This window comes from Littorina saxatilis, linkage group LG7 (assembly GCF_037325665.1).
Source record: "Littorina saxatilis isolate snail1 linkage group LG7, US_GU_Lsax_2.0, whole genome shotgun sequence".
NCBI lineage: Eukaryota > Metazoa > Mollusca > Gastropoda > Littorinimorpha > Littorinidae > Littorina > Littorina saxatilis.
Genome location: NC_090251.1, coordinates 26,732,802 through 26,754,603, shown reverse-complemented (window position 1 = coordinate 26,754,603; position 21,802 = coordinate 26,732,802). Strand labels below are relative to the sequence as shown.

The 21,802-nt window shown below is 45.5% G+C and overlaps 2 protein-coding genes and 1 long non-coding RNA gene across 4 annotated transcripts in view; 1 reads left to right on the top strand and 2 right to left on the bottom strand.

Annotated features, from left to right (window-relative positions):
- Positions 1–2,008: 2,008 nt before the first annotated feature.
- Positions 2,009–4,905, top strand: LOC138970166 (ETS-related transcription factor Elf-5-like). The gene is made up of 4 exons (XM_070342656.1): positions 2,009–2,153; positions 2,910–3,108; positions 3,968–4,059; positions 4,895–4,905. Exons 1-4 carry the CDS (start codon positions 2,009–2,011, stop codon positions 4,903–4,905), a joined length of 447 nt encoding a protein of 148 aa, XP_070198757.1.
- Positions 4,906–6,596: 1,691 nt separating this feature from the next.
- On the bottom strand, positions 6,597–9,613 carry LOC138971051 (uncharacterized). 2 transcript variants are annotated; one of them, XR_011457154.1, is made up of 2 exons: positions 7,920–9,613; positions 6,597–7,604 (listed from the first exon to the last, which is right to left on the bottom strand). It is a non-coding gene; the product is annotated as an uncharacterized lncRNA (long non-coding RNA). The 2 variants fall into 2 exon arrangements; XR_011457155.1 differs by having other exon boundaries at positions 6,597–7,596.
- Positions 9,614–9,733: 120 nt separating this feature from the next.
- Positions 9,734–21,802, bottom strand: part of LOC138971050 (zinc finger protein 721-like) — a 37,442-nt gene continuing 25,373 nt past the window's right edge. The window contains exons 9-11 of the mRNA XM_070343654.1: positions 15,367–15,559; positions 14,824–15,029; positions 9,734–11,214 (exon numbers count right to left, since the gene is read on the bottom strand). Coding sequence (XP_070199755.1) covers positions 10,840–11,214; positions 14,824–15,029; positions 15,367–15,559 — 774 coding nt within the window. The 3' untranslated portion in view covers positions 9,734–10,839. The remainder of the gene's footprint in view (positions 11,215–14,823; positions 15,030–15,366; positions 15,560–21,802) is intronic.

The window sequence follows — 21,802 nt, the reverse complement described above, 5'->3', positions numbered from 1 at the left end:
TTGTTGAACCAACAGACTGTGGCAGTGGCAGTGACAGCGGCCTGGAGTCCCCCGGCTCGGGGGTCCGGTGGACGACGATCGCCGAGTGTCCAGTGTTGGCTATCTCCATTGACAACGATGTACCCCTGCCCCCAGTGGGCGAGCTCCTCTGTCACAGACCCACCGGGGTAGGTCACACCTGTCCTGTCATCGCTGGCTACTGTTCGGTACAGAAGTCCCTCTCATGAGCGGACACCCTTGGGCCAGAGAAAAATGAAGTGTCGCTACATTGCAGGTGTCCACTTAAGGGAGGGGTGGCTCATAGGACTCAGAACGCACCTTCTCAAACACACGCACGCATGCACTCACGCACTGCACGCACGCATGCACGTACGCACGCACACACGCACACACACACACACACACACACACACACACACACACACAATAACAAACAGAGAAGCCCTCAGTGTTCAACATGTTTATTAGAAGTAATTGTATCACACAAACCAGATGGGTTCATGATTGAACGTATGATACAAAACATCATTCACAAGCACATCCACCTATCGTCTTTAAATGCACAATCCTTCCCATCCACTCACCGTCCCAGGCTTTTACATTATTATATCATTATATGAAGTCTTATATCGCGCGCGTATCTCCAGACTCGGACTCAAAGCGCAGGGATCTATTTATGCTGTGTGAGATGGAATTTTTTACACAATACATCACGCATTCACATCGACCAGCAGATCGCAGCCATTTCGGCGCATATCCTACTTTTCACGGCCTATTATTCCAAGTCACACGGGTATTTTGGTGGACATTTTTTTTATCTATGCCTATACAATTTTGCCAGGAAAGACCCTTTTGTCAATCGTGGGATCTTTAACGTGCACACCCCCATGTAGTGTACACGAAGGGACCTCGGTTTTTTGTCTCATCCGAAAGACTAGCACTTGAACCCACCACCTAGATTAGGAAAGGGGGGAGAAAATTGCTGACGCCCTGACCCAGGGTCGAACTCGCAACCTCTCGCTTCCGAGCGCAAGTGCGTTACCACTTGGCCACCCAGTCCACGAGATAAGACATCCCCCTCCCCCTCCCCACTTAGACACATGACAAAATTCAACACTTCTGTTCAACAGTTGGAATTTAGGCCTATGTTCTTTCAAACGAATAAATTCTTTAGTTTTAAATGCAACCAGTGGTGGTTTTTTTAACATAAATCTATTCATCAAAAAGTGCAACTCATGATCACCACGGCAAGCAGTCAGGGTGTTGACGTTTTGGTTTGTGGTCAAGCGGGGGAATTGTCGATTAGTTTCGGGCTTTGCTTTTAGCAGGGAGATGTTTCAATTTGAACATACAGTCGAACCTGTCTGAAGAGACCACCCAAGGGACTGAGCAAAAGTGGTCTCTTTACTGAGGCAGGTGGTCTTTGTGGACAGGTGATGTATATAGTCGGAATAACCGTCGGGGATCCTTTGGGGTGGTCTTAATGGGCAGGTGGCCTTAATGGACAGGTGGTCTTAATGGGCAGGTGGTCTTAATGGCCAGGTGGTCTTAATGGCCAGGTGGTCTTAATGGGCAGGTGGTCTTAATGGCCAGGTGGTCTTAATGGCCAGGTGGTCTTAATGGCCAGGTGGTCTCCAGGGCAGGTGGTCTTAATGGCCAGGTGGTCTTAATGGCCAGGTGGTCTTAATGGGCAGGTGGTCTTAATGGGCAGGTGGCCTTAATGGACAGGTGGTCTCCAGGGCAGGTTCGACTATACCAGACCTCGATATAAGATGACCGCACAGCGTTGTTTATCGTGACTATAATGCATCCATTTTGATCCATCCAGGATGACTTCCTGGGCCTCAGCAACCGGCGCCCACCACCCTTGTCCCTCATCAAGACAGAAATCCTCGACTCGGAAGACGACTGCTGCCTCTCCCCCCACGACCTCCACCCCGACGCCTTTCACCACCACCATCACCACCAGTGCCATATCATCAGCAGCGGAATCCACCACGACTATATCATGGCGATGAAAGAAAAGGCGGATGAGAACAACAACGACGTGAAGACTGCGAGTTCCCCGCGCAAAGCACCCCAGGTGAAGTCGGCGCCCCTCCACAGCGGAGAGAAAGCACAGAGGAAAAAGCCTGGGAGGAAGAAGGGACAAGGTTGGTAAAATTATTGGTTGTTTTAGTGTGTGTGTGTGTGTGTGTGTGTGTGTGTGTGTGTGTGTGTGTGTGTGTGTGAGTCAGTGTGTGTGTGTGTGACGGTGTGTGTGTGTGTGTGTGTGTGTGTGTGACGGTGTGTGTGTGTGTGTGTGTTCGTGCGTGTTGACCATTCCTTTGAGCACCACAACAAACCCTCACAGTACTGTAGCAAGCGGACCAAGGGACACAACCCCTCTGTTGCGGTAGTTCTAAAGGGCACAATTATCTCCCATCGACGATGACTGATTATCACCTGTGCTGTGTGGACTTCCCAGCTAGCCCATTGTGCAAGGATAATTTTAATATGTTTAATAACGTTTATTCTAATGTGAAACTTTTGAATATAGTGGGGTAAACAAAATGTTTGGAAGATAGTCTTCTGTAGAATTTCAACACATACATACATGTAAAAACTCAAAAATTCAGCCCTCTGTCTGAACTTGAATACTAGATTTTTTGTTTAAATAACTTCTCTCTCTCTCTCTTTCTGCCTCTCTTAAACACACACACACGAACAGACAAAGACATACACACAAACTAACACACACACACGGACACACACACATAGTGGTAGTAAAATAAATGTTTGTTAAAAAAAAATTTAATAGAAAGAAAGAAAACAAAACAAAAAATACAAAAACAAAAAAAAAGATAATAGTAATAACAAAATAAAAACGCAGTCGTTTGACCTCATCACACAACTTTCCCCCCCTGCAGTGTCCAAAGTGCTACACCTGTGGGAATTCATCCGTGACCTCCTGAACGACCCCAACACCTCCCCAAGCCTCATCACCTGGGAGAACGAGGAGGAAGGTGTGTTCCGCGTCATGCAGTCCTCCGAGGTGGCACGATTGTGGGGGGAGAAGAAGAAGAACAAACGAACCATGACCTACGAAAAGTTGAGCCGATCGTTAAGGTAAGGTGTTGAATGGGTGTTCATTGATCTTGACGTGCAGATTTAAACATACATCAGGGATATATATATGTAAAATGTTGAACCTGTCTTAAGGGACCACCCAATTAAGGGACTGAGCAAAAGTGGTCTCTTTAGACAGGTGGTCTTTATGGACAGGTGATTTATATACATGTAGTCGTAAAAAACGCCGGGGATCGCTATGCTAAATTTCTATCATTGTCCCCAGAATAAGAATCTATTTGGGACATGAGGTGGTTGTACGCTAGGAGCCGGGGATCTTTTGGGGTGGTCTTTATTTAAGGACAGGTGGTCTCCTGGGCAGATTCAACTGTGTAAACATTTATCGTCAGCAAATTTGCACAAAAATATCCATACAATTTTTTGCCATTTTTGGACGTTTAAGGCAGTCCTGATGTCACCTTTCCCTATTGTTTACAATTTTAGTAACTCTGGCAAAATGATGGCTGCAATATTTTTTTATTTCGAAATTTGCACGGGCGTTTTGTGAACTATTTCATATTCTACAAGCACTGTGTCTGACGACTTTCCAAAATCCAACCCGTAAGTTCAAAACAGCAGATAAGTTATGCCAGATTAATTTCAAGGGTTTACTTAATTTCAAGTGAAGACACGAAAAAGTTGAGTGTCATGATCGAGTCTGTTGATTATAATGTTCAAGTTGTGTTATGCCACTGTTATTTTGGTAAATCAAGGGGGATAATCATAAATGTAAACCTCTGCTGGTTTTTGTTTTATTGTTTTGTTTGTTCTGGTTTTTTTTAAATTTTTTTTACATGACTAAGAAAACAATTCCTTCACAACACCGTAACTGATTGAAAATGTGTCGTTTACCCAACAGGTACTCACGCAAGGAGGGGTACTTCGACTCCCTGCCGAAAGACAGAGGTTACCCCAAGAAACTCTGCTTCAAATTCGGACCCAAGTCACACGGTTGGAGATGCTCCAGATACTGAGATGTTCATCTTCTGCGCCGGAAAAAAACAATTAGCATCAAACAGCAAAGACCATTAAGACTGTGTTCAAAGCGACAGCTGGAGTGTCTGTTTGCTTTCTGTGCCTTAACCTCGACTGTGCCTTAACCTCGACAAAAAAGACAATCTTGCCGCCTCCTTCCACAGAGGCATTGCAGCAATGGCTTGATTGTCCTATTTTGTTGTAACCGTCGTTACCATCTCAGACTGCAGTGTTTATGTTCACTGGAAATTTTACTGGTATTTTACTGCTGAAAATGTGAAAGTACTGGAATCTAAATCCCAGGACATACAAGTCCTATGGTTTTGACGTATTTGACCTTTTTTCAGGTTCACAGTTAAGATATCTGATTATTTGTACCGGTGTGCCGAACTCAATGACCTGTTCTTCTGGAAACCATTTGTTCCACTTGTTCAAACTCTTCTGGTCTTCATTTACTTAGACACCTGACTGGATGCGCTAGAATTCTAGTGGGGAAAAATATAATAACTATAAGAATTGAACCAAACACATGAGCAAGGAAAGTGAAAAGAGTACATTTTCAAACATGTGCATGTTAAAATAAATTATAGTTGTAGGAAGACCACGCACTTTACAATTTTTTGGAAAAATATTGTTCTTGCTTTAACGAACCTGATATACATGGTTCGTAACTGGTTATATTTTCAGTGAAATAACCTATGGACATGTATTACTCTACGACTTTTGGTGTAGAACAAAAGATTTACCGAACGTTGATGATCTGCATTCCAATTATTTCATTTTTGCAACCTATATTTTACTCTGTTTTCAGCTAAGAGTTAGAATTGTTAAAATAAAAACATGTCATTGTTATTTATAATATATATGACATGCCGATTGTTCCTTGAGCTTATGCTATGTTTATATTATTTTCTGTAAGAAGACACACTTGCAAGCCTGTATTATATAAGTCTATATTAGTCTATGTAAAACTACAACCATGAGTGTGATATTGTACATTCTTTGTACATGTATGTGTATTCTCCTTTTGTTTGGTAATTTAACACAGCAGAATTGTTTCGTAGAAATTGCATAATGATTCAGCTTTGAAGTAGAAGCTTGGTTCTCAAAGTAAGAGTAAAGCTAGCAATCACAACAAAAAACAAAAACAAAACTGTCTCAAAAACACACAAAACATACTTACCTTGCCATAATCATGATGACCAAGAGGCCTCAACTTAAGTTAATATGAACTGTCACTTCTGAAGAAAAATAGTACATGTCTCAACGTAATGCTCTGGAATTACATTCTTGAAAGTGCTACTTTCACTTACAGTGCAATAAAATAAGCATTATAATTTAAACATGTTAAGCTCAAATCTAAAAAAAATCTGGCCTAATTTCTCTGTCAATTAATTGTAACTGATTTGGAAAGAAAGTCACTTTTTGGATGCAGGCTGTACAGTTCAAGATTCGCAACATTCCTATACGTACATTATACTGTTTATCCTCATAGCTTTCCAACTGTATAATTTGTTCATTGCCCATTATCTGTACATATTTTGAAACGTTATGCCATGTATGCATGTGTTGCTGAGTGTGGGAATGCATGTGTCCTGAATGTGCATCACTACTATGTATGCAACTTGTTACATCCATCATGATTCTCAGTCTATCATTACCATATTTATATAATGCCAAAAAAAAAAAATTGTCTGTTTCTGGTAACATGGCTAAAAAAAATAGGGTCGGTAGGTCGGGATTTTTATTTTTTTAAATTTTTTTATTATTTTTTTTTACCCCAAATGTAGACCAATAAAACTAACTTTAAAAATCGCGCAAAGAGACTGGATTCACTATACATAGAGACAAGACACTCAACACATTTACAAATCGTCAGCGGACTTTCGTTTTCACACGTTTTTGTTGTTCATTTTCTCACCCTGTCCTTTACCACCAAAAAACAAACAAAAAATTTTGAGTTTGGAAAAAAAAAGTTTAGGGTCGGCGCCGAAATTTAGGGTCGGTCGGGTGACCAGAAACAGACAATTTTTTTTTGTGGCCTAATGCAAATGTTCCTTCTTATACCTTTTGAGACGGACAATAAGATGTCTTTTCTTTTTTGAAAAGATTATGTACAACAAATCTGAACAGTTTTTGAGTGATCATTTACACAGTGCAGTCTGATGGTGTGTTTGTGCTGCAATGAGAAAAAGGTGTGTTAAAAGCATTAGAGAGAGAGAGAGAGAGAGAGAGAGAGAGAGAGAGAGAGAGAGAGAGAGAGAGAGAGAGAGAGACTGGATGTGTGTGTGCATGTGTATCACTGTGTGTGTGTGTGTCACTGTCTGTGTGTGTGTATGTGTGTGTGTCACTGTGTGTGTGTCACTGTGTGTGTACATGTGTGTGTGTGTGTGTCACTGTGTGTGTGTGTGTGTGTGTGTGTGTGTGCTGGCTTACACATCCACACATTCTCATGAGCATTAACTGAAACAAACTAAAACTATGCAAATCACACACAAAAACTCTTGAATATCAAAATGTTCACATTGTAATAGACATTCAAAAACATCTACTGACATCTATCAGAACATGGACTCATGTAGCTCGGACACTTAAAATAATACAAGTACACACACACACGCACACACACACAGACACACAGACACACACACACACCTCACACGTGCGCGCGCGCACACGCACGCACACATGCACGCACACACACACACACTCTGCTGGTTCTGCAAACCACAATAAGTGAATAACAAGTGCCAAACTTATTATACAATTAAATAATTGAGGGCTGCACTCAACTTTCACACAGCAATACATGTAGTCTATTTTGAACAAACTGCTCTGAAACCATCAGAATAATCAACAATGTAATGCAATTTTAAAAAAATTAAATCTTGAAATAGAACTTCAAGGGCACAATGCATCTAACTCAAAACAGATCTATAGCACACGATGTTCAATTATAACTCTGCCAAGGTTTTCATGTGTTGTTGGCTGACTATTGATAAGTTTTGTCCAGATGTATTGCAACTATAAAAGACATGATTGGGGAATATGCAAAAAACAAGAAGGGCAAAGCCCATACGACTCACATGCTTGACCTTGACATGACTTTGACCTTCAGGGTCAAGGTCAAATAACTAAACCTAGCAATGACATCATACACAGAACTGCTTTACAAATTTTGTCCTACCAAAATACATGTGACCTTGACCCAAGGACAAGGTCATCCAAGGTCATGCAACACAAAGCTGTTAATTCAAGACATAGGAAGTACAATGGTGCTTATTGGCTCTTTCTACCATGAGATATGGTCACTTTTAGTGGTTCACTACCTTATTTTGGTCACATTTCATAAGGGTCAAAGTGACCTTGACCTTGATCATATGTGACCAAATGTGTCTCACGATAAAAGCATAACATGTGCCCCACATAATTTTTAGGTTTGAAACAGTTATCTTCCATAGTTCAGGGTCAAGGTCACTTCAAAATATGTATACAATCCAACTTTAAAGGACCCTTGCGACCTTTTGTTTGTTTGTTTGCTTAACGCCCAGCCGACCACGAAGAGCCATATCAGGGCGGTGCTGCTTTGACATTTAACGTGCGCCACACACAAGACAGAAGTCGCAGCACAGGCTTCATGTCTCACCCAGTCACATTATTCTGACACCGGACCAACCAGTCCTAGCACTAACCCCATGCCGGACGCCAGGCGGAGCAGCCACTAGATTGCCAATTTTAAAGTCTTAGGTATGACCCGGCCGGGGTTCGAACCCACAACCTCCCGATCACGGGGCGGACGCCTTACCACTAGGCCAACCGTTCCGGTCCCTTGCGACCTTGACCTTGAAGCAAGGTCAACCAAACTTGTGTCCAAAGATAGGGCTTACATTGCCCTGTATAGCATACATAGCTAAGGTTGCCATTCTCGATAACTTCAGAAAAAAATGCAAAAATGTGAAAAATGGTCGTTTTTAAGACAACAATTACGGTCCCTGTGACCTTGAACTTGAAGTGAGGTCAAGTTGCCGCACATGTTTTTTGAGATCTTGTAACCATACACCATCAGGCCACATCAGGTGTTGATAGACTTAATAGTGTCCAAGAAATATCCAACGTTAAAGTTTTCCGGACGGACGCCGGGACGGACGCCGGGACGGACGACTCGGGTGAGTACATAGACTCACTTTTGCTTCGCATGTGAGTCAAAAAGGAGTTGTGTAAAACTCGATTTTGCAGACTTTGCCGGGAAAGTTTCTCTTCTCCGACACCCTGGGGATAAATCTCACACGAGCTTTGGTCAATAGAGAGCCACAGGTGACTGTGTAAACATATTTGGAGGGGTGGACAGGGGGTGGGGTCCTAATATGACTTTTTCTCTCCAAAAAAATGCACACCAGAGCTCAAAGTTCACTGCAACGTTCTTAGCATGCTCACATTTTGCCTCAGCATCAAGAAAGACAACTCTTTGACAGTGTATTAACCTTCACCGGGTCACGCTTTGGACTACTCAGTCGGGATGATGTGGGTCTTGTACGACCCATACTTTCCAAAGAAGGATTAAACGTAAAAAGTATGGGTCGTACACGACCCACGCCATCCGAATAGGGATAAAAAGCTTAAAATTCCTTCCCTAATTCTATATGGGTCGTCCACGACCCACATCGTCCGGACTGTGTAGTTCAACTTACGTCATCGTTTATTTGTTTATTTACAAAGATAATCTTTTAAAAGTTGGGCAATAGGAAGGTCGTACGGTGTTTTGAGATTACATGAAGTCTCAAATAAAAACTCACAATAGTTTCAGAGATAAAGACGATTTGGTGAGCTCTGGGTCGTCCATGACCCACAAAGCACGGTGAACCTTGACCAAGTTATTATATTGGGAAAATGGGTTTTCACACCGCAGTTCTACTTAAAACTTATACGTATAGGTTACAACACGAGTGGTTTTTTATATGGCTTGTATTTGAGTCAAGACCCAGCGGATGAATATCATCGGGAGACATGAGCCTCTGGCGAGTGGCTCTCGATTGATATTCCCGCTGGGTCTTGACTGAAATACAAGCCATATAAAAAACCACGAGTGTTGTAATCTGTATATCCCATTCTACCATCAAACACAAAGTGTAGACTACTAGCGGCACTGTTGCGATCTGTGCAGGGTAAAACTGTTGCCAGCGAGACTTAGCCCTTTTGCAACCTTAAACTAAGTGACCGTCGCTGAAAAAATAAAACGAATGAGTGCATCGATAAGTACGCGGTAACACTACTTTCAGACCATTTAAAAGCTTTAAGTAAAGGTTCATAAGTTGCAAGAAAGTAATGAAGTCGAATAGAAATTAATTTAGTTGAAGCGCACAATTCTTTTGTTTTGCGTTTCAGGTCGGCAGAACGGGCGAAACGGGTTTGGGACCCATTTGGCTTACTCGATTCAGAATCGATTCCACGTTGTTTTTCTCGAACGTGTGTAATTAGGCTTATTGACAGAGAAGCAAATTTTAGGGAACAAATATGTAGGTTTAGATTTAACCATTTGCTCCCTATTTGAAATGTATCTACGTGATAAACTGTTTTGCGAGTGTGTTTGCATGGATGAACTTAAACTGGTATGGCTTTGAGGAAAACGCGACCGACACGTCTGTCACCGCCGATTGATTGCATTTTGAAGGAATATGACTGGATTACGGAAAAATATGTGGACTTACTGCAGAGCCAGGCAAAAGAGTAGACTTGCTCGCAAAACACGTGAAACAGCCGATGTTTGATAGCTGAAGGCGCACACCAAAACACACTACCGACAGATTCTCAAAAGTCGTCTGCTAAGGATGCAAGGGGAGGGTACTCGTGTTTTTGTTTTGGTTCGCTAGCATCTGGTTATCTTGTAAGTTGAATGTTCGTTTTTTTCGACCTGCATTGCTTTCATAATGAAAGAAACTTTTGCTTATTGCATCTCATACATCAGATCAGTTCTGAGATTCATTTTTGCGTGCAACTGATATGGTTTTCTGAGCCGTGCAATACGATTTTAGAACTTCATACAAATGTGTCACATTGTTCGGCGCGAGGTCAAAGGTCGGAAGGAAAGTAGTCCTTTGCCCAAATCGGAATCTGCACTATCATATATTTTTTGGAGTTCATGATGTATTTATTGAGCTATAAAAATACAACATATATACCCATACTGAAGTAACAGAGACAAAGAAGGGAGGTCATGGGATACTTAGAGTTATACCGCCGGCTCCCCTTATCTTTGAGTGAACAATTTCTCTTTAACAACAGAGTCTCAGGTTTCACTATATTCTGCAAGGTTCTCTTCTCTTCTTCGTTAATGGGCTGAAACTCCCACCTTCACTCATGTTTTTGCACGAGTGGGTTTTTATGTGTATGACCATTTTTACCCCACAATTCAGGCAGCATACGCTGATTTCATGGGAAGCATTCTGGGTATTTTCGTGTTTCTATTACCCATCAAACTTTTACATGGATTACAGGATCTTTTCTGTGCGCACTGGGTCTTGTGTTTGCGTGTACTGTACACACAAAGGAGGATTAGGCACTTGCAGATCTGCACATAAGTTGACCTGGGAGATCGAAAAAATCCGCACCCTTAACCAACCAGGAGGCCGCGGCCGGGATTCGAACTCTCGACCTTCCGGTTAGGAGGCCGATGTCTTACCCACTTCGCCACTGCGAGCCGTCCCTGCAACGTTCAACAGTTATGTTTCAACCTTTTTTTTGAATTGTCTTGCATCTGCATCATTTTATCGCCCAATGCTTTTTCATGTGCCAGTCAAGGCTAGACTTCTGGACAAAGGCGGCCTCACACAGCTGACACTTATGTGGTTTCTTCCCTGTGTGTATCCTCTCATGAATGTTGAGGTGGGTCGTCTTCTTGAAGGCCTTAGGGCAGAACTGACACTGGTAGGCCCTCACGTCGCCTTTCTTGTGCCAACGCAGGTGACTCAACAGGCTGCTTCGAATACGGAATCTTTTCTCGCACAGCTCACAGGCAAAGCTGTAATCGTCTGCACTCGTCTCGTGCAATCGTTCCTTGTGGTGTTTCAGGGAAACCGGGCTGCTGAGTATCGCTCCGCAGACGTCGCATATGCGCTCCCGTTGGGTTGTGTGAATCTGGAAACAGAGATGCGGAAAAAAATCATGCAGTTTTAAACCCTCACTATATGTATGTGCCAGCAAACACGTTTGATTTTGCCAACACGTTTGTACTGCAAAGTACCTTGTAAGTCTCCAGTATCAAGCAAACGCCTTTTCAGATGACAAAAACTTGATTTTGCAGACATTGCAAGACTTTGCAAGAAGAGCTACTCTTCTCCAACATCCAGGGGATCCTTGTGCAAATTTTAAGAGGTTTTCATTTTGGTATTTTGCCCTAATGAGCGTTTGTTTGTGCCCGCATGTGCCTGTGTGTGTGTGTGCGTAGGTGTGTGTGTGCGTAGGTGTGTGCGGGTGTATGAGTGTGGATGTGGGAAAGTGTCCCATCTGAGATTGTTGTTGATAACGATAGTCATTTGAATTGGGTATTGTGTACGTGATTGTGTTGCATTTTTTTAAAGTTTATTTGTTTTTAAATGTGAAATTGTTGCTGTTATCAAGATTATCATATTTAAGATTGATTTAAGGTGCTTTTGTTGTGTATTGTTGCTGTTATTAAGATGATTATATTTAAGATTGTAAGGCGCCTAGAACTATTTTAGGATTTGCGCCCTATAAGTACCCTTATTATTATTATTATTATTAAATTCCGGCCAATAAAAAAGGCAAAAAGCTAAAGAATGCGAAATAAAATTGAAACAAAATTAAGCCTACTCAAAAATTTGTTAACCCCTTCACTGCCTTAAGACGGGTATACCCGTCCTGTGCCTGTGCATCTGCAGCGCCTTAGGACGGGTAAAACCGTCTTCTCCGTTCAGGAATTTTCCAGAAATGCTGCGTCACTGCTGACACACAAATACTAGCACAATACTAGTAAGATTAGTATTAGTATTAGTATTCATGTGTGAGTGCATGTGTATGTGTGTGTGTTGTATGTATGTGTGTGCGCCTGTCTGTATGCGTGTGTGTGTGTGTGTGTGTGTGTGTGTGTGTGCGTGTGTGTGTGTGTGTGTGAACGTATGTCTGTGTGTCTGTGTGTATCTGTGCATGTGTGTGGTGATAGCATGTGTGTGTGTATGCACACGCGTATGTGCGTGCGCACGCGTGTGTTTGTTTGTGACTGCATGGATTTAAACGATGAATTTGCTTTTGTACTCCTGTTCTTTTTGTGTCTTAATGCTGTATTTTGGTTTTGTACATGTGTATAGCAATGTCATTGTAAAGCGCTTAGAGCTTCTAGGTAAGCGCTCTATAAGTTTCCATTATTATTATTATAAGATACCTCATTCTCATGACTACATATAACTGGTGACCCGATTTTGTGTTATTACATCTGGCAGTGAAAGGGTTAACACTATTGTGACTAGCCTTGCCACGGCGTTAACGTCCTGCCTGCCCAAGCTTGCCACCAAGAAACTTCCCAAAAAACAGTAACTGTAAAGAAATCTGTCTAGCAAGCTTGAATTAAGTCCAATCACCACCAAATTTTGTGTACTAATTAAACAAGAAGGGCAAAGCCCATACGACTCACATGCTTGACCTTGACCTTTACATGACCTTGACCTTCAGGGTCAAGGTCAAATAACTAAACCTAGCAATGACATCATACACTAAGAACTGCTTTACACATTTTTCCTACCAAAATAATGTGACCTTGACCCAAGGTCAAGGTCATCCAAGGTCATGCAACACAAAGCTGTTAATTCAAGACATAGGAAGTACAATGGTGCTTATTGGCTCTTTCTACCATGAGATATGGTCACTTTTAGTGGTTCACTACCTTATTTTGGTCACATTTCATAAGGGTCAAAGTGACCTTGACCTTGATCATATGTGACCAAATGTGTCTCATGATGAAAGCATAACATGTGCCCCACATAATTTTTAAGTTTGAAACAGTTATCTTCCATAGTTCAGGGTCAAGGTCACTTCAAAATATGTATACAATCCAACTTTGAAGAGCTCCTGTGACCTTGACCTTGAAGCAAGGTAAACCAAACTGGTATCAAAAGATGGGGCTTACTTTGCCCTATATATCATATATAGGTGAGGTATTGAATCTCAAAAACTTCAGAGAAAATGGGAAAAATGTGAAAAATAGCTGTTTTTTAGACAACATTTATGGCCCCTGCGACCTTGACCTTAAAGCAAGGTCAAGATGATATGTATGTTTTTTGGGGCCTTGTCATCATACACCATCTTGCCAAATTTGGTACTGATAGACTGAATAGTGTCCAAGAAATATCCAACGTTAAAGTTTTCCGGCCGGACGGACGGACGTCCGGACGGACAGACGGACGGACGGACGGACGACTCGGGTGAGTACATAGACTCACTTTTGCTTCGCATGTGAGTCAAAAATGGATGCCCAGTTCAGTCGTGCTATTTATAAGTTTGTCACGCGATTTGTTTTAGCAAAGGGGGGGTGAAAGGGGGATAATTTGTGTTTTTTAACGGTTTTTTGTGTGTGTTTTCTTTTCCACTGCTTTTTTAAAAGTTATTTTTTAACAGAAAGTATTATAAATAATTTTATAACCAAACAAGGTGTAAAACCTATGAATTAGCTGAAATATTGTTAAAATTCTACACAGAAATAAGGAGACAGTACAAAGAAAAAAACAAGCAAATCCCGCATTCACTCACAGCATCCTGACTCAAATGAAACAAAACTGTGACACTCACCAAATGATGTCTAGGTAATCCATATTGAATATAAGTCACATTTTCACAACAAAGTCCCAACTGTACACCTATGAACATTTCCAAAAGGATTAGGAGACTCCAGCCATCCATTGTTATCAGTGCTGCCACGCCCCCCTTGCAACTACACATTCGAAGATTCATGCAGTACCACCCTAACACGTGTAGTTTGCCGACTCATACTAGCAACAACAGGACTGTTTCTTCCTCAATATCACCGCTATTGTCGCTTTCTTGAGGCGAAAACAACACGTCGGAATCATGATCTACAGGGTCCTCAAGATCCAACATCCGGAGAATCTCCTCCCGTGACAAGGCTCGCCTTCGATTCATTTTTTTCTCGAAAAAACCACACAAATCAGGCTAATTTTGCATATGGCGGAAGGGCAGGCCAAGTGTGCCAAGGGAAACAACTCATTTTACTGCAAGCTTCAAAAACCGGGAAGCAATCACGAGTCGTGTACCCTGTATGGCTCTTACTGAAAAATGCGCCCTATTGACCGGTATCGCCTTGTGTATGGCTAAAGAAAAGTACACATGTACCCAAATCGCTGTACAAAGAAACCTAACACTCCTTCTCTTGTGATATGCATGTTTCTGCTACTATCACCCTGGCGGAGTGTGCATGCGTGCGTGCATGTGCTTGTGCGTGTGTGTGTGTGTGGGGGGTGTTACAATGTATGCCCATTTTGCTTAGTGCTTTGTTGTTGTTCTATCTCAGTTATTTGTATGCTTTGTATGCTCGTTTTCTTTGAGCTAGTTGGTTTCAGAATGAATTTGTAAAGCGTCTGGAGCCAATTGATGGGACTCGCGCTATAGAAAAGTTATATTTTACATGTATTATTATTGTTACTATTTACAACAAAGTGCCTTATACTCCCAAAAATAGGGTAACGTTTTGTTCCATTTGCACAAAAGACGCCATACCCGGCTATGGATGCGAAGTCTGGCTTTGCTGTGTGTTTTGAAGGAGCACTGCTGGCAGCTGAACGAACTGTCCTGAGAGGGAGGGGCGCCGCCTACATAGTTGTGAACTTCTGTCATGTGCTGTTTTAACTGCCTGGAGCTCTGGAACGTCTTGGCACACACCTCACAGATGTACGGACGCAAATTGTCATGTCTGTTCAGGTGAGCTGCACAAACACAAATCCCACAGGACTTGATTTAACATGAGTTTAAGTTAATAAGGGCTGTAAAATGGAAAACAAAAACAAGAAAAGCAAATGCTGATACAGCTTGCCTTTTTTCATGTCCCATCACAGTAGAACCCCTCTTTTAAGACCTCCCCAATAGAAGACTCCCCAATAGAAGACTCCCCAATAGAAGACTCCCCGCCCCCCCCCCCCCCCCCCCCCCCCATCCCCATCCTCTTACTATTCTCCCGAATAATTTCTGGTTATCGGGAGCATTTCAGTGCTCTGTCAAAAACATAATAGTTGGACATTAACCCGTGTTAAAAGCAAGAACCACCTTCCAAATTATGGATGTTGCCCCTGTGCCATTTGCCTTTGAAGTCCATCCCACACCGGAAACAGCGAAGGTAGGGGGAGCCAGTGTGGCATCTGACGTGACAGTAGGCTTCCAGCTCCGACGTGAACCGTCTGCCACACTCTCTACACCGGAACTGTTTTTCGGAAATGTCCCTCTGTGAACCGCCTGGTTCCTGTTGAAAGGCAAAATGGAAAATTTCCTAGATAAATTTTCATTTAATTAATATACTTACCCGAATCACATTAGCATTGAGTCACCTGAGATGCTTATCACTGAAAAACGCTTACCCGGCTAAAAATTTTAAAGGGAAGCAACCCCATCACCAAAACGAAAGTGAAAGTAGCTTTGGTAATGGGCCAGCACACTGGGAGTTACCTCCCATACGGGTGTGTGCCACGTCACTTCCTCTAGTAACACGTGCCTATTCTCATACGGTCTTAGAAAATCTTAAAACCATACGCGGGGCAGGTGGGAGGGAATACAGTATGTGATTCGGGTAAGTATATTAATTAAATGAAAATTTATCTAGGAAATTTTCCATTAAATAACATATTCTTACTCCGAATCACATTAGCAGATAACATCAACAAGGCGGTGGGCTAGAAATGAATCAAAACTCACCATCAAGTTCTGGACAGGAACTGACCTGCTGCTAAGAGCGCTGGAAGGCCTCTGGAGCCATCCTGTCGAAGGGCCGAGACGTCCCGAAGATAAAAGTTTATGCAAACATCTTCAGAAACGCCAAAACGCAATAGTCAGCACCTCCTCTAGACATCTGGAGCGCAGTACTGCCAGAGAGGATGCCCACGCCCTCATTTCATGGGCTCGGGCCGAGTCAAGTGGCAAGGAGGGCATGACCCCCCCCCCCCCTCTTTGTGCGACTCCACTCATAAGCTTGCTTAATGAGCGAGGATACCCACCAGGCCAACGATACCTTCGACAAAACTTACTCGCGCCTAGAAAAGGGCGAGATAAACAGCAACTTCTGAGAACTAGACCGAAACGGCTGAGTCCGGGCTAAATACAGACGAAGAGCCCACACAGGGCAATTGACCGAATCAAGGTCATCCGGGGCCAACGCGCTGATCAGAGCCTTGACTCTAACCAGCAGAGAGGCCTGCCCCGGAGACTGATTCTTGGCCAGGAAAACGGGCCGGAAACGCAAATATGCGGAACCGTCCGACTAAAGGAGATATCTCCAGGCTGACCCGACAGGGCGTGGACCTCTCTACCCCGTCGGGCCGTTGCCAACAAAAGAAGAACCAGCGCTTTGCGAGTGACATTGAACAGAATGGCCTCGCTCAAAGGCTCAAAATCCGCAGAACGTAGGAATTCCAGGATTAAAAACAAGTCCCACTTGGGAGCGGGCAAACGAGCTTTAGCTTCCTTAAGAGCAGCCCTTATTAAAGACTGCAGCTATAACGCCCCCGACTCGAACAGACCGACCGATCTGCTTAAGAGTCGCCGAGATAGCGAAGCGCCGGACCCTCAACGAGGAGCCTGAGGCGCCCTGCGAAGACATGAAAGAGAGGCGGTTGGCGACCTGAATAGAACGCGGAGCCACCGAACTCACCCCTTTAGCTGAACACCAGGCAGTCCATGCCTTCCAGTGGGAAGCATAAACTGACCAGGTGGACGCTCTAAGCGAGCGAGCCACCAAGTCCAGACGGATGGAAGCCATCAGAAGAGGCAAAGTGGAGCGAATCTGAGCTTGGAGCTTGTCCACCCTTCTCTGAGAAGGCTGGACAGTCCACGCGACCTTGTCGAAAGACATCCCCAGATAAGTGAATGTCTGTGACAGGGTCAGCTCCGACTTTCCCCGGTTGATCGAGAACCCCAACAAATTGGATTCTCGAAGAACCATCAGGGTATCTTGCGAATAGCCGCTCTGGGACTGGTTCATGATGAATCAGTCGTCCAGATAAGCCCGCAGGAGGATACCCTAGGACCTCACCAGTGCACAGACCTGTCTCACCACCATGGTGAAAATCCAAGGTGCGAGGGACAGCCCGAAAGGGAGTGCGCGAAACTGGTAGATCTGATCTCCCCCACCGGAAACAAAGCCATTTCCGGTCGGCCGGATGCATAAGAAAGAAAGTATGCGTCCGTGAGATCGATCGAGGTCACTCAGTCTCCTGGGCGGAGAGAGTCTCGGACAGGGGCTGGCGTCTCCATCTTGACTTTTATCTCACTCAAGCGAGCGTTGAGGAGAGATAAATCCAACACGGGACGCCGACCTCCTGACGCTTTGGGAACGGCAAAAAGGCGCCCTTAAATCCCAGGGAGCAATGGATCCGAACTCTCTCCACCGCGCCCTTCTGCTCCAGGGAGGCAATCTCCGACTGCAAGACGGAAAGTGCTTCCTGCGAGAAGAGGGGCTTGAACCGCGGCGGCACTCGGGTAAGAGGCGCCTTTACCTGCCGCCAGAGCAGGCGGAAACCCGATCTCACAACTCCCACAATCCATTGGCTATCTACTACCGACATCCAATGAGAAAGCGCACGGGAGGGGCCTCCCGCCATCACCAAGGTGGAAGGCGGGAGGGGGGTGAGATCAGGAGCGCTTCATTGGGGGTGTGGCTTACTCCCGGAGTCGCCATACCCCCTCCCCGATGCCGTCCTCTTCTTCCCGCCACGGGCGACCGGCAGAGCCTGCCGCTTCTGAGCTGGCTTGGGGTTCGACAATGTCTGAGCCTGCTTATGCTTAGAAAGCTTAGACTGTTTCACCCCCTGCAGAGTTAAGTCGAGGAACTGACTGTCCTTGATCGACTGAATCTCCTTCTGTCTGGCATCTATTGCCAGAGAACAGAAGCGAAATTCCTCTGAGACCGGGGAGACTCTCAAGGTCTCCCTAGCAGCCAGCTTCGTGAACTGGGACTGCGAGAGGGAGAGATCCCTCCTACAGAGGACCACTTGGGTGTACTGTAGGGAGGAAAGACGCAATTGTTCCTCATTGACCTTGGCCAAGGCGGTCAAAAGCGCAGAGACGTCCGCATTTTGTTCTTCACTGAAAGTGAAAGGAACCAGCGAATCGGGCAATGTCCGAGACAGAGTCCGAACAAGAGTCTCCGCAACGGAGGACAGATCGATCTGCCGACGTCCAAACTCCTCGCAAAGAGGAGGAAAGCCTCAGAAACCGGCAGAACCGATCATGCTAGATCGGTTTAGCCAGAAAAGGCAGTAAATCCCGGAGAACCGGAAGGGTAGCCCTAGGGAGTGCAAAAGACGCCAGCCAGCTCTGGCTCTGAGTGGGCAAGCTAAGCTTCCTATTGCCCGTAGGCACAAAGGAAGAGGCTTGAGAAGCCGACGCCACCCACTGCTGAGCTGGTTCCGGAACTGGACCAAAAGGAAGCAGTAACGGAACAGGCACTGGCCGAATACCACTCCCCGCATATGCTGGACGAACCAGCGAATGCAAAAGTTGGTAAGCCACTGACGGAGACTCGGCGAACCGGAAGGAAGACACATCTTCCTGTGCCGGCCTGAAGTCCGCCATGACCGAAGGAACGAACGGAGCGGAAGAGTCCGCAGCCGCCACCCCTTCGGGGAAAAAACGAGACGCTACTTCCTCCGCGATGTCAAGAACAGACTTGAGCTTCGACGGAAACACGCCCCGAGACTCCTCGTTGACCACTGATGGAGCATCAGAATAGTCACCATGGAACCATGACCAAAACCACCAGTTCCGGAAGCAGAAGCATGCCCTGGCAAACCGTAACCGGAAATGCCTGTGCACGAACATCATCCTGCAACCGAGAACCTTGTGAAGGTAAGGGTAGGCAGGATGACCATCCGTAAAAACCCGGAGCTGGATGAGCTGACGTCACTCCCCCATCCGAGTGGAGTGATGCCTGCTCAAGCCTAGGCACTAAATGGCCGAAAGGCGTACGCTGAAATCCAACCTCTGGTATCTAGAAGGAAGCACCAGAAGAGGAAGCAGCGTGTCCGGCCGAAACCGGAAGTGTAGCCGACTAAACCGCGCAATGCGGAATTGAAGGCTGCACTGGTTGACTTCGTGATCCGAAAGGACCAGAAGTCAGTGAATCTCCATACTGCCGCAGCCGCCATAGCGTGCCTGCGTGGACAGATCATCCCTTCCGGCGAGTGCCGGTACGGTAGTGCAGCCGACAGAAACGCGCAATGCGGAAGCGAAGGCTGCACTGAAACCAAAACACCCAGTTCCGGAAGCAGAAGCATGCCCTGGCAAACCGGAGACCGGAAATGCCTGTGCACGAACATCATCCTGCAGCCCAGAACCTTGTGAAGGTAAAGGGTAGGCAGGACGACCATCCGCCAAAACCGGAGCTGGATGAGCTGACGTCACTCCCCCATCAGAGTGGAGTGATGCCTGTTCAAGCCTAGGCCTAACTGGCCGGAAGGCGTACGCTGGAATCCACCCACTGGTATCCGGAAGGAAGCACCAGAAGAGGAAGCAGCGTGTCCGGCCGAAACCGGAAATGTAGCCGTCGGAACCGCGCAATGCGGAAGTGAAGGCTGCACTGGTTGACTTCGCGATCCGGAAGGACCGGAAGTCAGTGAATGCTCCATCCTACCGCAGCCGCCGTAGCGTGCCGGAGCGGACGGATCATCACTTCCGGCGAGTGCCGGTAGCGTAGCCGACGGAACCGCGCAATGCGGAAGCGAAGGCTGCACTGGTTGACTTCGCGATCCGGAAGGACCGGAAGTCAGTGAATACTCCATCCTGCCGCGACCGCCTTAGCGTGCCGGAGCGGACGGATCATCACTTCCGGCAAGTGCCGGAAATGCGGCAGCCGAAACCGACTGCCGCCGCTGTTCGATCAAATCCGGGGCCTCGTAGGTTATCGCCGGAAATGAAAGATCAGCATGGTATCGGTCGTGACCCGATGCGAAAGAGCTGTCTCCCGAGAGAGAACGTCCAGGCGCCTCACGAGGGCTATCGGACCAGCTCAGCTTACCAGCCGCAGCAGAAGAGGACGCTGCTCCAAACCGGCAAAGGAAGGCAAAGACACAGAAGCCAACGCCCGGACGTCACTGCCAGTTGCCGGAAACGCCAAAAAACTGGCGACGGAACGCTGGAACTCTGCCTGCACCAAGCTGCGGATTCCCGGAACCAGTGTCTTAAACAGAAAGGAACCAACGCACCCTGCACAGGTGCTAACAACGAGGACGAAGTCTCCGTAGTAGAGAACCGGAGCAGACGTAAAAGTAGCGCTAGGCGCCACAAAAGATAGCAGAAGAAGTAACAGCGCTAGGCGCCGAAATAGATACAGACAAAAAGAGATACAGCAGTCCCTGCAATGTACGGCCCCCGGCGTGAGCGGACACCTGACATGTACGGACACATTTGCTCGGCACGGAGTGTTTTCCTTCTATATTTGCCCCCCCTTAAACGGACACCTGCAAAACGTGGACGCGGACACTCATTTTCGGTCCCAACAGCAGGTCATACCTCCAATGTACGGACAGACCATCGTCAAATTTTCACCACAACAAAATCGATAACAGAGCAGTCCGGCTCTTGGTACAAAGATCACAGCCGCAATGGTGTGATGACAGTCACTGATAACTTGAGTGCACGTGTACCCATCGTGTGTCTGTGTGTAACCTCTTTCATTGACAAGATACTCTTGTTTCCCCTCAGCCTTGACCAGTGAGTCGGTTGCCTAATCTATGAACCCTTCAGTTGTCTTGCTTTGTCAAAAGTTACGACACAGTCAACTGGTTTTGCTCTGAGTGAACAGTGCAGCTGGTCTCTCTGCCCACAGCCCCCAACAGTACATGGCTGGAGGGAGTGAGAGAGAGAAAGGGGGGGGGGGGGGGGTTAGCTGGCTAAACTCTGTGGGGTGTCGATGTCCGGTGTCACCGCATGTCAGCAGGAAGAGCATTGGAGAGAAATAGAGAGGTGTACTCTTCCACACAATTTCCAAGCATCAGTTGTCACGGCTTGGGGTAGGCATTAGTGAGGGAGAGTGGGAGCTGTGTTATGTACAGTGTATTTCCGACTGAAGAGTGAAAAGTCACTGCCATGCCACATGATCGGCATGCAGTCAATAAAGCCAGACAAGAAACAAATAAATTACTTGATTATGACATGCAGCTCTATCTGCTGCTATTTATTCAAACTGGTTTTCAAGCTTATTCTTGCAAAGCATCTGCACACGCTCCTCTGTGCTGTGTTTGTGTGGCTGCTTTCGTATGTCAGAGCATGGTGAGTGTGTTCACTGCCTTGAGGATTTATTTTATCTCTTCTTTTCAACACTTTTCATACAAATCATTTTTACAGAACGTTTAAAGAAGTATTAGGAGTTTATTGTTATTGTTTAGTAGCCACAAGAAGTGATTAGCATAGACTCAATCCTGTTGTTTGTGTGTCTCTGTGTGAGTGTATGGGGGAGGGGGTGGTGTGGTCACCCCTCCCGTGACCGGACACCTGC

What these genes read in the sequence shown, in the direction of transcription:
- LOC138970166 (XM_070342656.1), top strand. Translation starts at nt 2,009, where the DNA reads ATGGCGATGAAAGAAAAGGCGGATGAGAACAACAACGACGTGAAGACT. An exon ending in TGGGAGGAAGAAGGGACAAG is followed by an intron (nt 2,154 to 2,909) that starts GTTGGTAAAATT and finishes CCCCCCCTGCAG; the next exon opens with TGTCCAAAGTGCTACACCTG. An exon ending in AAGTTGAGCCGATCGTTAAG is followed by an intron (nt 3,109 to 3,967) that starts GTAAGGTGTTGA and finishes TTTACCCAACAG; the next exon opens with GTACTCACGCAAGGAGGGGT.